This window comes from Gorilla gorilla, chromosome 1 (genome assembly GCF_029281585.2).
Source record: "Gorilla gorilla gorilla isolate KB3781 chromosome 1, NHGRI_mGorGor1-v2.1_pri, whole genome shotgun sequence".
NCBI classification, from domain to species: domain Eukaryota; kingdom Metazoa; phylum Chordata; class Mammalia; order Primates; family Hominidae; genus Gorilla; species Gorilla gorilla.
The window spans coordinates 55,108,323-55,121,162 of NC_073224.2; the positions used below are offsets into that span (position 1 = coordinate 55,108,323).

At 52.7% G+C, this 12,840-nt stretch overlaps 1 protein-coding gene across 9 annotated transcripts in view; it reads right to left on the bottom strand.

The window, feature by feature from the left end:
* The window catches only part of NAV1 (neuron navigator 1), a 288,832-nt gene that overhangs the window by 173,440 nt on the left and 102,552 nt on the right, over positions 1–12,840 (bottom strand). For 6 of the 9 annotated variants that reach the window (XM_055368049.2, XM_055368047.2, XM_063709692.1 and 3 more), the window contains one exon: positions 4,338–5,129. The exons of the other annotated variants lie outside the window; for them this stretch is intronic. In XM_055368049.2, the coding sequence (XP_055224024.2) occupies positions 4,338–5,129 (792 nt within the window). The remainder of the gene's footprint in view (positions 1–4,337; positions 5,130–12,840) is intronic. 9 annotated transcript variants of the gene reach the window in all.

Consider the following 12,840-nt stretch of genomic DNA (forward strand, 5'->3'; position numbering starts at 1 on the left):
CATCCTCCATCACTACTGCTGCTGCCCAGAGGAAGGGCAGGAGTGAGCTTTGTCCTCACTCTCCTGCTAGGCCTCAGGGAATCTGAGGGTGCTGGATAAGTTTCCACATATCACCTATCTGTTCTGGGTGGCAGTTCTTTGGAGAATTCTCTACCCACCCCAGCCCCACAATGCACTGAATAAAAAGGAAAATGAAGTATTTGTGAACACATTTCTTTCTCCTGCTACTCAAAGTATCCCAGAGCACATTCACTGGAGCGACCCCCTTGCACTGCCCCTCCCCCCAAAAAAATTCACATCAATCAACTGGCTTAGAAATGAATAGCTTCCTGCCTTTCTTCCTCATTTCTACTTGGCCTGCACTTCAGAAGGCCTAACTGTTGTCATGACAACCCCTTGTGTGGGTCCAGACACCTTTGAGATGAAGAGGGACTAGGAAGTCCAGGTTCCTGGGTTCTTTTACTCCCTGACCTTGGGCAGTCTTAGCTGTCTCACCTTGCCCCCTTTTCCTGGAGGACAGAAGGAAGGAACATGAACACCTGGAGTGTCAAAAGACTGGTTTTGCTTTGAGATCCTCAGGTCCAGGGAAGATGATGTAGGAAGATTTGGGGTGTTACTATAGAACAGACAGTCCCCGACTTGTGATTGTTCGGCTTCTGCTTTTTTGGCATTATGATCATATGAAAGTAATACATTTGGTAGAAACTATATTTCTAGTACCCATACAACCATTCTGTTTTTCACTTTTAGTATAGTATTCAATAAATTCCATGAAATATGCAACTTTATTATGAAATAGGCTTTATATTAGATGATTTTGCTTAACTGTAGGCGAATATAAGTGTTCTGAGCACGTTTAAGGTCGGCTAGGCTGAGCTATGACGTTCGATACGTGAGGTGTATTCAATGCATTTTTGACTTACAATATTTTCAACTTACAATGGGCTTAACGGGACATAACCCCATCATAAATTGAGGTGCATCTGTATTTTATTGCTCTGTATTAATACAGGCTCTCTTTAAGCCTCTTGGAACATTTTCCAGGTCTGATCACCTTAATCTACACCCCCTTCCCATCTCTAGGGGGTAAGGATGAGCCATGGGAGGGTCTCTTCCATTCACAAATGAGGAAACTGAGTCCCAGAGGGGGTCACAGAGCTTAGGACTTCTACGCAGAGAACTCAGGAATGCAGCCTCCAGCTTAGCCCCCAGACCCAGGCCAAGGGCCTGGTGGCCTTTCTTCCGGAGCCAAACTGCCTGATGTGAGTATCGGGCCAGGGTCCAGAGGCATCTAATTCCTGGAATTAGCCCATTTGCCCTTGGTACTCACTCCTCAGTCTTCCAAGTTTCTAGGGTTCCCCAGTGGGGCCCTAGTTATTTGGCAGCTTCCAAGGTTAGCGAAGGGACAGGGAGCCTGCCTAGACCATCTGGGACCCCAGCTGATTTCTGGGAAGGGGATGATCAGGTTTCAGTCCTTCCCTCTTATTACAGAAAGGCTCTGACTTGAAGCTGCCTCACTCCCACCCCCTCTCTCCGCCTCAGAAATTGATTCTTGGCAGCCTCTTGGATCTAGGATGGTACTATGGAGTGAACATAACTGGACACTGAGCCCCACTGAGGTGGGGACAAATGCCCAGTGTCTTCAATCACAATCCTGAAACATCAAGGCACCATTCTTCTCCCCAGAGGCCATCCTGCTGTACACTGAGGGCCTGTCTGATACCTGAACATCACCTTCATTGGCTCTGGAAGACGAATTCCCTCTGTAGTTCCTCTCCCTCTACCCCTCCCCCAGGCAGTCTACCCTCCGCCCTTCACACAGGGAAAAGCTTAGTTTGGAGGTCACCAGCTCCCCTCCTTTCCTCCCTACCACTGTTTGACACCAGGCTCTGCCTTGCTACAGCCTGAACCAACTCCCCACCCCCCAACTTTGGGTCCTCTCAGCTGGAGACAGGCAGGTTTGGGAGTTTCCACCCTTCTCTCCCCACCCCAGAGAGCTAAGCCCCTCAGCCCTCTGTAGGGTCATTGAGGCAGCTCTGGTGGCCCATGCCCAGTAGACACAGCCTTGGGCAGGTCCCTCTGCCTGCTGACTCTTCCTCTCTCAATCAGGTCTCCTAGGAGGAGCTACGACTTAGGCCTCAGGAGATCAATGCAGAATCTCCCTTCCACCATGAACTCATAGATGCCTTTAAGGCCCTCAATGCTTTTGACTCTGCATTTCCCCAACTGGGAAGTGGAGGTGTTCTCTCCTCACTTCCGAGGTTGCTGAAAGTGTCAGTGTGCTTTGAGAAGTGACAACTGCTAAGCAGGAATAAGGGACCACAGCTCAGCTTCTCCTCCTCTCTCACCCTCCCTGCACCTGCCCTCCTCCCCACTCCTGCCCCTCCTCCCATCTCCCTAGCCAGCTCAGAACTGTTTGGCTCCTCTTGAGGAGCAACTAAGAGGGCTTCAATGGGCAGTCAGCTTCTGGGACAGTGTGAGGGCATCCAGGTCTGGAGAGGACCCAGACCAGCTAAGTCATCCCCAACAAGTAAAGCCTTGACCTTGAAAAGGGTTCTGTGCCTTCTGCTATTCTGTGCCCCGATACTCCCTTGCCCTCCCTCGCCAAGTCCCTCTCTCAGTCTGACACACACACACACACACACACACGGTCCCTTCCTCTCTCACCCTGCTTTCAGTCCCTCAGCAGGGCTCTCTATCACATGGGCCAGTTGCATTTTGTCCATATCCCTCCTTGGTGCCTGCCAAAAATTTATTAATTTTTTCCCTTATTGTCTCTCTTGCCCCATTCACTGAGGCAGGGCCTTTGACAGGCTCAGCCCCACACCGAGGACCGGGTGGCATATTCCCTTTGCAGAGTGGGGCTGCCTGGTCAGCTTCTGCACCCACCCAGCCATCCCCACCTTCAGGAGGGGCTCCCAAGGGAAAAGACTGCTCTTCTTTTGCCCTTGTCCAGTCTCCTGATTGCCTCTGCAAAGCCCATTTGCGGCCTCCTGCGTAAGGATCGGTTCTCCAAAGGCCCAAATCCTTGCCCCTGTCAGAGGACCCTCATCCTAGCCCACACAGGAGTCGAGGGTTCATAGGAAGACTGCAGCAGGCCGAACCGGTCTCCTCCGGCTTCGCATTCTCCAGGGCCGCCCGGCGAGCTCTTGCATGTTCCCCACCCGCCAAGCCCGTCACTCGGCCCCGCCCCTTCACACGCGCATTGGCACGCCCCTTCCCAGCCCCCAGCGGGCGGGTAGCCTGCCGGATACCCAGGAAGCTCGGGTCCCTCGGCGCCAGAGGACCCACATCCCAGCCACCGCAACAAGTCCGCGCAGCCAAAGCAGCTCGCCTGGGAACCAGGCCCCACCGTCCTTGTTCCGTGGCCCCAACAGGGCCCGTGCCAGTTCCCAAGGCATGGCCGCCTGGCGTCCGGCACACCCCAGATCTATTCCTCTCTGAGGGCAGGGGCTCTCCGGGGAGAGAAAGAGCAGTTCCGGGGCCCGCTTCGGGTTTTTTTGCATAGACTCTTCAGGCACGGAGAACAATGGAACAGCTCTGCGCGCTTCCTCCACTCGAGCAAGCTTTGTTCCTCCCTTCCCGCCTGCTCGGCTTCCATTAGCCACAGGGCAAAGGCTTCCCGGTCAAACAGGAGTCTCGGCGCTAACACCCAGAGCTTTCCACATGCCCTAAAAGACCTGCGGGTGTAGGGGTTGGGGCCAGAGCCGGGGCTGAGGTATAGGACATGCGCCCAGATGCGAGCAGCTGGCAGCCCGCCCGCCCCCGGCCCTAGACGCTTCTCTTAGCCAGAATCCTCACACCGCGGGGAAATCCGACTTGCGCTCCCACTCGGGATCCACAGAGGAAGTGGAGCCTCAGCTGTGTTCCGGGGCCAATCAGCCCTCACATCTGCTCTCCCACATCTGTCCTCTAGATCCGGGCTCTCGCTGGACGCTCCCCTTGCAATGCGGGATGCTCCTGTCAAGCGCAGGCCACACCACAACGGAGGTTTCCACCAGTCCCAGGTTTTGCCATATTGGGATTCTGGCTCTATTTCTGAGAGCCTGTAACCCCCTCCCCACCCCCCACCCCATTGTCCAGCCTCACCTCGGGCAGGCCAGAGTCGAGCCCGGGTTCCCGCCTGTAATGTCTTTAAGAAGGTACACTTGAGCCATGCGCATCTGGAGGTGGGCCAGCTCAGCACATCTGGGCGCAATGCCCATCACAGCCTGATCGTGAACAGGAGGGCCCTCCGGGAAGGCGCAAGGTGAGGGGGCTTCGCTTTCCCCACACCTTCCCCAGCAGCTGGTTAGGAGAAAGCCAGGGGCGGGGCGGGGCGGGGCGGCAGGACTTACCCAGCATCTGGCTGAAGAGCAGCTGCTCCAGGTCTCCCAGCACGGTCACCACCAGCTCGGGGTCCACCTTGAGGAAGGCGCGCTCCTCCTGGCCCTTGGCGGAGGGGACGGGCCCAGAGCTCTTTTGCGCCTTGGCCTTGCTGGAGAGCAGCTCGTCGTCCGATTTGCCATCTTCGCTCACGGCCGCTTCAGGCGCCTTGCTGAGCGGCTTGACCTCCGCATAGGGTCCTCGAGGGATCCGGCTCGGCTTTCCCAGGCTGGGCGCGAGCGGAGCCAGGGGGGTCTTGGCGCCGCCCGCCGGGCTGCCCTTGGCCTGGAAGAGCGAGTGCTCCGACTTGGACAGCGTCTTGGACATCAGCGGAGCTTCACGGCCCTTGGACCCCACCTTGCCTAAGCCTTTGGGCGCCTTGGCCATATCGTCGCTCCATTCGGGCTCATAAAGCTGTAGCTTTTTCTCGGAGTCCGTGAGAAAAGAGAGGTTGGTGAGTGACTTCTGCTTGCGCAGGTTGGAGGCGGGCGGCCCGCCGGGGACACGGCTGTCCACGCTGCCGGACTTGAAGACCTTCAGCTCAGCCGCGCTGGCCTTGGCCATGCCGCCGCCGCCGCCGGGCGCCTTGGCGCGCTTGGGCAGCATGCCTCTGCCGTCCGCCGCCGCCGCCTTCCTGCCGGCGCCCCGCGGTTCGTCCGCGCCCTCGTCGCCGCCGCCGCTGCTCAGCTCCACCTCGGGCTGCACGCTCTTGACGCTGCTGCCCAGCATTCTGCCCGCGAGGAGCGCATGGACGATCCGCGCGTCTGCAGGCACGGGGGGAGGGGGCAGGGGGCGGGAGCGCAGGAGGAGGAGGCGGGGGAGGAGGAGGGGGAGAGAGAGGACGGAAGAAACCGAGGAAGAAGGGGAGAGAAGGGGGAGGGAGCGAGGGAGGAGGGAGGGAGGCAAGCCGAGGGCGCAGGGGAAAGAAACGCGAGGAAGGAAGCCAGGAAAAAGGAAAGAGCAGGGAAGCCGGGGAGCGATAGGGCGGGGTCGGAGGAAAAGGGGCGGGGCGGCGGGGAAAATACAAATTAAAATTTAAAAATCAGTCAAAGGAAGGATGGAAGCCCCGCGGCTCCTCCGGCGCCCAGCGGTGCTTTGGTGTCCGGATCCCAGCCCGCGGCCTGCCTGCCTGTCAGTCCCGTGGACACCGCACTGCCGGGCAGCGCCCCGGCCGCACTCAGCCAGCCAGCCAGCCCGAGTCGAGGCTGCAGGCTGCAGCTCCGAGCAGAGGAAGGAGGGAAGGGGAAGGCGGGGAGCAAACAGGAGGAGGGGAGCGAGTGTGCGCACGGGGAGGGAGGTGGGGGAGAGAGAGTGTGTCTATTTCTGGCTCGGGAGGGGGAGGTATCTGCGAGCGGAGCTCCAGGGGCGGATGAGTGGGGGGTAGGGGGGAAATAAAGGATCGGACCAGTTTTTCTCCCAGCTTTCCGCGTAGAAGCGGGGCGGGTTCTTGGATTCTCGGAGGGCACGGGGACCCCCTGCCGTGTCCAGGATAAAGATCTGTTGAGGAGGTGTGGAGGTGCAGGTAAAAGAGACGGAGGGAGGGCGGCTCAGAATGCGGGAGGGAAAGTGGGCCCGTGGGCCTGAGAGAGATGTCGGGAGAGGGGTGGAGGAATGGTGTCCAGGGTGCTCGTTCCCCTCCCCCAACCCCAAACCGTCTTTGGTTTTCCCCCAGGAAACTCCCAGTCCCACCCTACTTCAGTGTCTGAGGCTCAAGGTTGCCCTCCTGAGCCCAGGAGGTAGGGGATGGGGGTAGGACACGGGTGGCTTGGAGAGAAGGGGCCTAGGGTTGACTGGGGAGGGGGCTGAGGGCTTTGTAGGGGAAGGAGTAACTCTTGAGATCAGGCAACTGGGTTTCTATTCCAATTAACAACGTGACCTTGTCAAAGTCATTGAACCCCTCTGGTTCTGTTTTCTTTTATAATGGTTATAATACCAGCTTCACAGGTAGAAGGGCTTTGGAACTGTAAAGGCCTGTGTCAAACCTAGGGAATCAAGAGGAGGCTTTGCACTGGGTCCCTTGCCTGCCAGAGTTACAGCAGAGCAGCAGAGTGCTTTTAAAAGATGTTTCCCAAGCCCTTCTTCCTTTCCTCCTAACTGGACCCAGGGGACAGGGATGAGGTGGAGGGGGAACAAGAGCCAGATGGAGTAGTCTGCAGTTTGCCTAGGACTGTACCTCAGTAGAGGGGACACTGCCCATCCTCAAATGGCCTCCCAAGTCACGGCCAGGTTGCCTGAGCAAAAGGCTCTCAGGAGAAAGTGGAGGGGAATTCTCTGAAAGCAAAGCTTGCTCCAGGAGGGGCAGGCCCAGGTGGAGCCACACTCTAGGGATTATAAAGCCCTAAGAACTTTTTGCCAGAATGTCTAACCATCAGATTATCTTCCCACCCCAAACCCAACCTCCATCTCTCTAGCTCCTTTCCTCCCTTTCTCCTAGAATCTGAAGAACTCTGTGTGTGAGTCTCATGGTTCACACACTCTCCTAACACTAATCATCACCTGCTGCCTGGTGTGAAATGTATTTGTGTCTCTATCTGTCTCCCCCGCCAGTGCAGGATCTCTCCGGGTGTAGAACTGTGTCACCCAGCACCTTGCATGGAGCAGGTGTTGCAGCTCTGTTGGTTAAATGGATTTGGAGGCCTGAGCACTGTACGCTGGGTTTGTACCCTGCATGACTCTTGGGTTCTGGTGTTATCTCAGGACTCTCTGCCTTCCAGATTGAGATGCCATAAAATCTGCCGTGACAGGGATCATAGCAGAAAGGATAAGTGGCACTGAGAATATAGAGTTCTCAAGCAGAGAAGTGTTTGGTAAGAAGCATGGACTCTGGGCTGTCTTGGAGACACAGAAAAAAGGTGGCGATTCTGTCCTCGAGGAACTCTGGACTCTTGTATTTCCTGTCTGGCAGGGAATACAAGGTAGACAATACAAGACTTGGGAAAATAATAATCCTGTCCTTGTGAAAAAAGCAATGTCACACACATCAACACATTCATCTCAGGTAGACAGACATGGGTGTATATATTCCAATTATAAGAATAACAAGAGGAGTGGAGGACAAGAGTTGGTACAAAGGTTTACAAGAGGATTCTGTACCATCTGCAATGCACAATGCAGATTGGCTTCAGAGGCTTATGTCTAGCATAAGGAATCTCAGGGGTGGAACTAAGGTTCGTGGTTCCAGATAGGAAATGATAAGCAGTGAAGAACTGGTTAAAGGAATGTGAGTGGTATCATGCCGGAACTTGGCCAAGGCACAGAGAGTGCCCAAAGGATGAGGCCAATCATGGGACTTTCTTTTCTGGGCACACACGAAGTACCCATGCTTATGTCCAAACATGAGGTCCCAGCTCAAGCAAGGGATCAAGCCCCATCTTTGGTGCCAAATCTTTGAGTAAACATGACCATGCTCTTCCTACCCCATCCTTCAGGGTACTTGTAATGAAGTCACAAGCCATCACTTCTACAATCCTCATCCTTACTCATTGGTCATTCTCTAATTTATACAAGATGCCCCTAATTCAATCACATGAGAACCACACCTTTCCTAAAAATAGCAATTTGAGAATCCGACAACACCCATTCTCTGACTTACCAGGTTACAGTTGTTCTTACTTGCTGTCTCTATATCCTCTTTCTGCATGTAAATTCATCTTCTCCTTAGCAGACAAAGGGAAATTCACTGGCTACCATCCTGGCTGAGAAAGCTTATTTTCACTGTGTATATTTTCACTGTGACACATTCCACCCAGTGTATTCTGCTGTGAGCAAAACCTGATGCCCTCTCCTGTGGTTTAATTTGGTCCCTCATCTCTGACACCCATGTCTGTAGGTTAGTCCCTCTCAAATTCTTTTATTTTATTATTATTATACTTTAAGTTTTAGGGTACATGTGCACAACGTGCAGGTTTGTTACATATGTATACATGTGCCATGTTGGTGTGCTGCACCCATTAACTGGTCATTTAGCATTAGGTATATCTCCTAATGCTATCCCTCCCCCCTCCCCCCACCCCACAACAGTCCCCAGTGTGTGATGTTCCCCTTCCTGTGTCCATGTGTTCTCATTGTTCAATTCCCACCTGTGAGTGAGAACATGCGGTGTTTGGTTTTTTGTCCTTGCGATAGTTTGCTGAGAATGATGGTTTCCAGTTTCATCCATGTCCCTACAAAGGACATGAACTCATCATTTTTTATGGCTGCATAGTATTCCATGGTGTATATGTGCCACATTTTCTTAATCCAGTCTATTGTTGTTGGACATTTGGGTTGGTTCCAAGTCTTTGCTATTGTGAATAGTGCCGCTATAAACATACGTGTGCATGTGTCTTTATAGCAGCATGATTTATAATCCTTTGGGTATATACCCAGTAATGGGCTCTCAAATTCTTTAGAACTGCTGCAAAACATGATTCCATTTGTTGCTCTGTCCACTTGCATTTGCTTGTCACCTTATGCCCCCTCCCCAGGGCCAGATCTTCCTTCCTTCCTTCCTGGTTATCTTGCTGTCTCATTTGATCTGGTGTTTTGGCCTGGTCCCTTCCCCCGTCTTTATTCCTCTTTGTTCCTCTGTACGTTGTCTCATGCTCTCATGGGATATCCTATTCCCCAAATCCCAAGTCCTTTCCCTTCCTTCAATAAATGGCTCCTGAAATTCTGCTTCTTTTGAGAAGAGAAAAAAGTGTTGTCAATAAGAGAAGCCTCCTCCCTACCACCTAAACCTAGTGCTCCACACTCTGTCCTGTACGAAATGTCACCTGTCAGTTTATAAAATGGAAGACACCTTCTATGCACATCTCATGGGTTAATTCAGTGCCAATCCCCTTGAGTGCCAGTCTCTGTGCACTGTCATTCTTTAAAGGGTCTTGCTATGGCCAGGTGGTGGTCCCTTTAAATAGCCATCTTGGCATCCAGGAAGTTTCTGACACTCCCTAATGTGACCTCTGCCTCTATCTGGCTCTTTTTTGATTCTTTTCACATTCCATGAGTTTCTCACTATCCTCTACTGCAGTGGGAGCACTCTGCTGCCGTGGCAACAGCCATTCCAGCATCAGTCGATAAAACCAGTATGTGCAGAATGGTTCCTCGAGTGATTCCTAAAAAGAGAAGGACCTGCCCTGTCACATTATCTCCAAACCCAGCCCTGAGCCCCTCCCACTCGGCCATTTACCCCTTCTCTAGAATGACACGCTTCAAATTGTCCTCTGAAGAGAGATTCTACCATCAATGATCAATGAAGAGGTTATGTGAAGAGGGAGAGGCCTGGCTGGGCAGGCAGTGGGTGCTGGTGATGTCAGTAACCAAGTTTCTAAAGGGGAGGTGCAGAAAGAGGCTGGTTTGGAACATGAAAGTCCCCAATCCTCAGCACACCAAAAGACCAGCTCATCACCCCACTCCTCTCTTTCCAAAGTCATTGGTAGTTTCTGGAATGGTGATAGGATGAGTGATTTGACCACATCTGTTGACAGATAACTTAAAGCAATTTGAGGAATGAAGATGTAGGCATACAGCCAAGGAGACGCATGCTGTGTGATTTCACATTCTCACACCCCTGTGATTAGAAACGGATGTAACCCAGGTGTCTGTGGGGGGTCTGGGGAATCTGTCAGTTGGGACTGTGTTAGGAGAACTGGGGGTCAGGGAGAACCAAAGAGAGGAGAGGGTGGGAAGGCTGTCCGCAGCTCATTGACCTTGAAAGGTGACCTTGGGGCCTGGCTTGGTGGCTCATGCCTGTAATCCCAGCACTTTGGGAGGCTGAGGCAGGTGGATCATTTGAGGTCAGGAGTTCGAGACTAGCCTGGCCAACATGGTGGAACCCTGTCCCTATTAAAAATACAAAAATTAGCTGGGCGATAGTGGCACATGCCTGTAATTCCAGCTACTTGGGAGGAGAATCACTTAAGCCTGGGAGGCGGAGGTTGCGCTGAGCTGAGGTTGCACTACTGTGCCACAGAGTGAGACCCTGTCTCAAAAAAAAAGAAAAAAAAGAGAAAGAAGGAAGGAGGGAAGGGAAGGGAAGGGAAGGGAGAGGAGAAAGAAAGAAAGAAAAAGAAAGAAAGAAGAGAGAGAAGGGAAGAAAGAAAGAAAAAGAAAGAGAAGGAAGGGAAGAAAGAAAGAAAGAAAGAAAGAGAGGGAGGGAAGGAAGGAGGGAGGAAGGAAGGAAAGAAAGAAAGAAAAGGGAAGGGAAGGAAGAGAAGGAAGGGAAGGAAGGAGGAAGGAAGGAAGAAAGAGAAGGAAGGGAAGAAAGGGAAGAAAGAGAGAGAGGAAGGAAGGAAGGGAAGGAAGGAAGGAAGAAAGAAAAAGAAAGAAAGAGAAAGAAAGAAAGAAAGAGAGAGAAAGAGGCCAGGCACGGTGGCTCACACCTGTAATCCCAGCACTTTGGGAGGCCGAGGCAGGCGGATCACGAGGTCAGGAGATTGAAACCATCCTGGCTAACACGGTGAAACCCCTTCTCTACTAAAACAAACAAACAAACAAACAAAAAATTAGCTAGGCGTGGTGGCGGGCGCCTGTAGTCCCAGCTACTTGGGAGGCTGAGGCAGGAGAATGGTGTGAATCCGGGAGGTGGAGCCTGCAGTGAGCCGAGATGGCGCCACTGCACTCCAGCTTGGGCGACAGACCAAGACTCCGAGAAAGAAAAGAAAAGAAGGAGGGAGGGAGGGAGGGAAGAAAGGAAGGAAGGGAAGGAAGGGAAGAAAGAAAGAAAGAGAAAGAAGAAAGGGAAGAAAGAGAGGGAGGGAAGGAAGGGAAGGAAGGAGCGAGGGAGGAAGGAAGGAAGGAAGGAAAAGGGAAGGGAAGGAAGGTGGAAGGAAGGGAGGAAGGAAGAAAGAAAGAGGGAAGGAAGGGAAGAAAGAGGAAGGAAGAAAGGAAGGAAGAAAGGAAAGAAAGAAAGAAAGAAAGAAAGAAAGAAAGAAAGAAAGAAAGAAAGAAAGAAAGAAAGAAAGAAAGAAAGAAAGGCCGGGCGCGGTGGCTCACACCTGTAATCCCAGCACTTTGGGAGGCTGAGGTGGGTGAATCACGAGGTCAGGAGATTGAGACCATTCTGGCTAACACGGTGAAACCCCGCCTCTACTAAAACAAACAAACAAACAAACAAACAAAAAATTAGCTGGGTGTGGTGTGGCGGGCGCCTGTAGTCCCAGCTACTTGGGAGGCTGAGGCAGGAGAATGGCGTGAACCCGGGAGGCGGAGCCTGCAGTGAGCCGAGATCGCGCCACTGCACTCCAGCCTGGGCGACAGACCAAGACTCCGAGAAAGAAAGGAAGAAAGGAAGAAAGGAGGGAAGGAAGGAAGGAAGGAAGGGGAGAGAGAAAGAAAAAGAAGGAAAGAAAGAAAGAGAGAAGAAAGGGAAGAAAGAAAGAGACGAAAGGAAGGAAGGAGGGAGGGAGGGAGGGAGGAAGTAAGGAAAGAAAGAAAAGGGAAGGAAGAGAAGGAAGGGAAGGAAGGAGGAAGGAAGGAAGAGAAAGAAAGAGAGGGAAGGAAGGGAATAAAGGGAAGAAAGAGAAAAAGAGAGAGCGAAAGGAAGGAAGGGAAGAAAAAGAAAGAGAAAGAAAGAAAGGAGGGAGGGAAGGAATGAAGGAAGGTGACCTTGGGAGAAGGGGAGATTTGCAGGAGGGAGAAGGGGGCACATGAGCCCATACTTGGCTTCCTCCAGGGTTAAGGGCAGAGCAGGGGAGGTTTTTCTTGATTTCTAGGACCATAGTCAGGATCTGGAGAGCAAGGGCTGGGAACCCAGCCACATGGCTCTTCAAGCCTAGCCCGCTCACTCTGGACCAGCATGGAGTTGTCACTGCCCAACTCAGTGACAAGCATTTTCTATACGTTTTCTCTGCTTAGATGCCGACCATAAGGTCTCCTCATCACCTGCCTAGCAGATGCCAACACCCCTGCCTTTGTGGAAAGCCCTCTAGCCATTGTTCCCCACTTCTTTTTGTCCTTTTCTCCACCATGTCATTCCCTCATGTCATTCCAGCTATCAGCAGGCACTTTTTGAGCACCCAAAACATGGGACTTCTTAAGCAACCCGAAGCTTTACTTCCAGTGAGATGGGAGCCTTGGTAGGCTGGGAGCAGAGAGTGACATGACCTGGCTTCCCTCTTGAAAAGGCCACTTTGGCTGCTATTTGGGGAGCAAATTGCTGGGCTCAAGGGCAGAAGCAGTTGCAGTCACCCAAGTGAGAGATGATCGTGGCTTGGAACTGGGCGGTGACTGTGGTGGTAGTGAGAAGTAGTCAGGCTCTGCATATATTTTGAAGCTGTTAGAATTTGCTATTGGCCAAATGTGGGTGTGTGGGAAAGAGAGGAACCAAGAATGTCCCCCAAGGATTTGGGCCTGGACAGCTCTAAGATTAGAGTTGCCATCAAGCAAAATGGGAAGGCTTCAGAAGGAGCTGGTTTTGGAGGTAGAATTAGAGTCCTCTCTTCTCCCCAGCCCCGCTTGAGGCCAAATCCGCCTCCTCTAGGCCGCCTTCCCTGACTC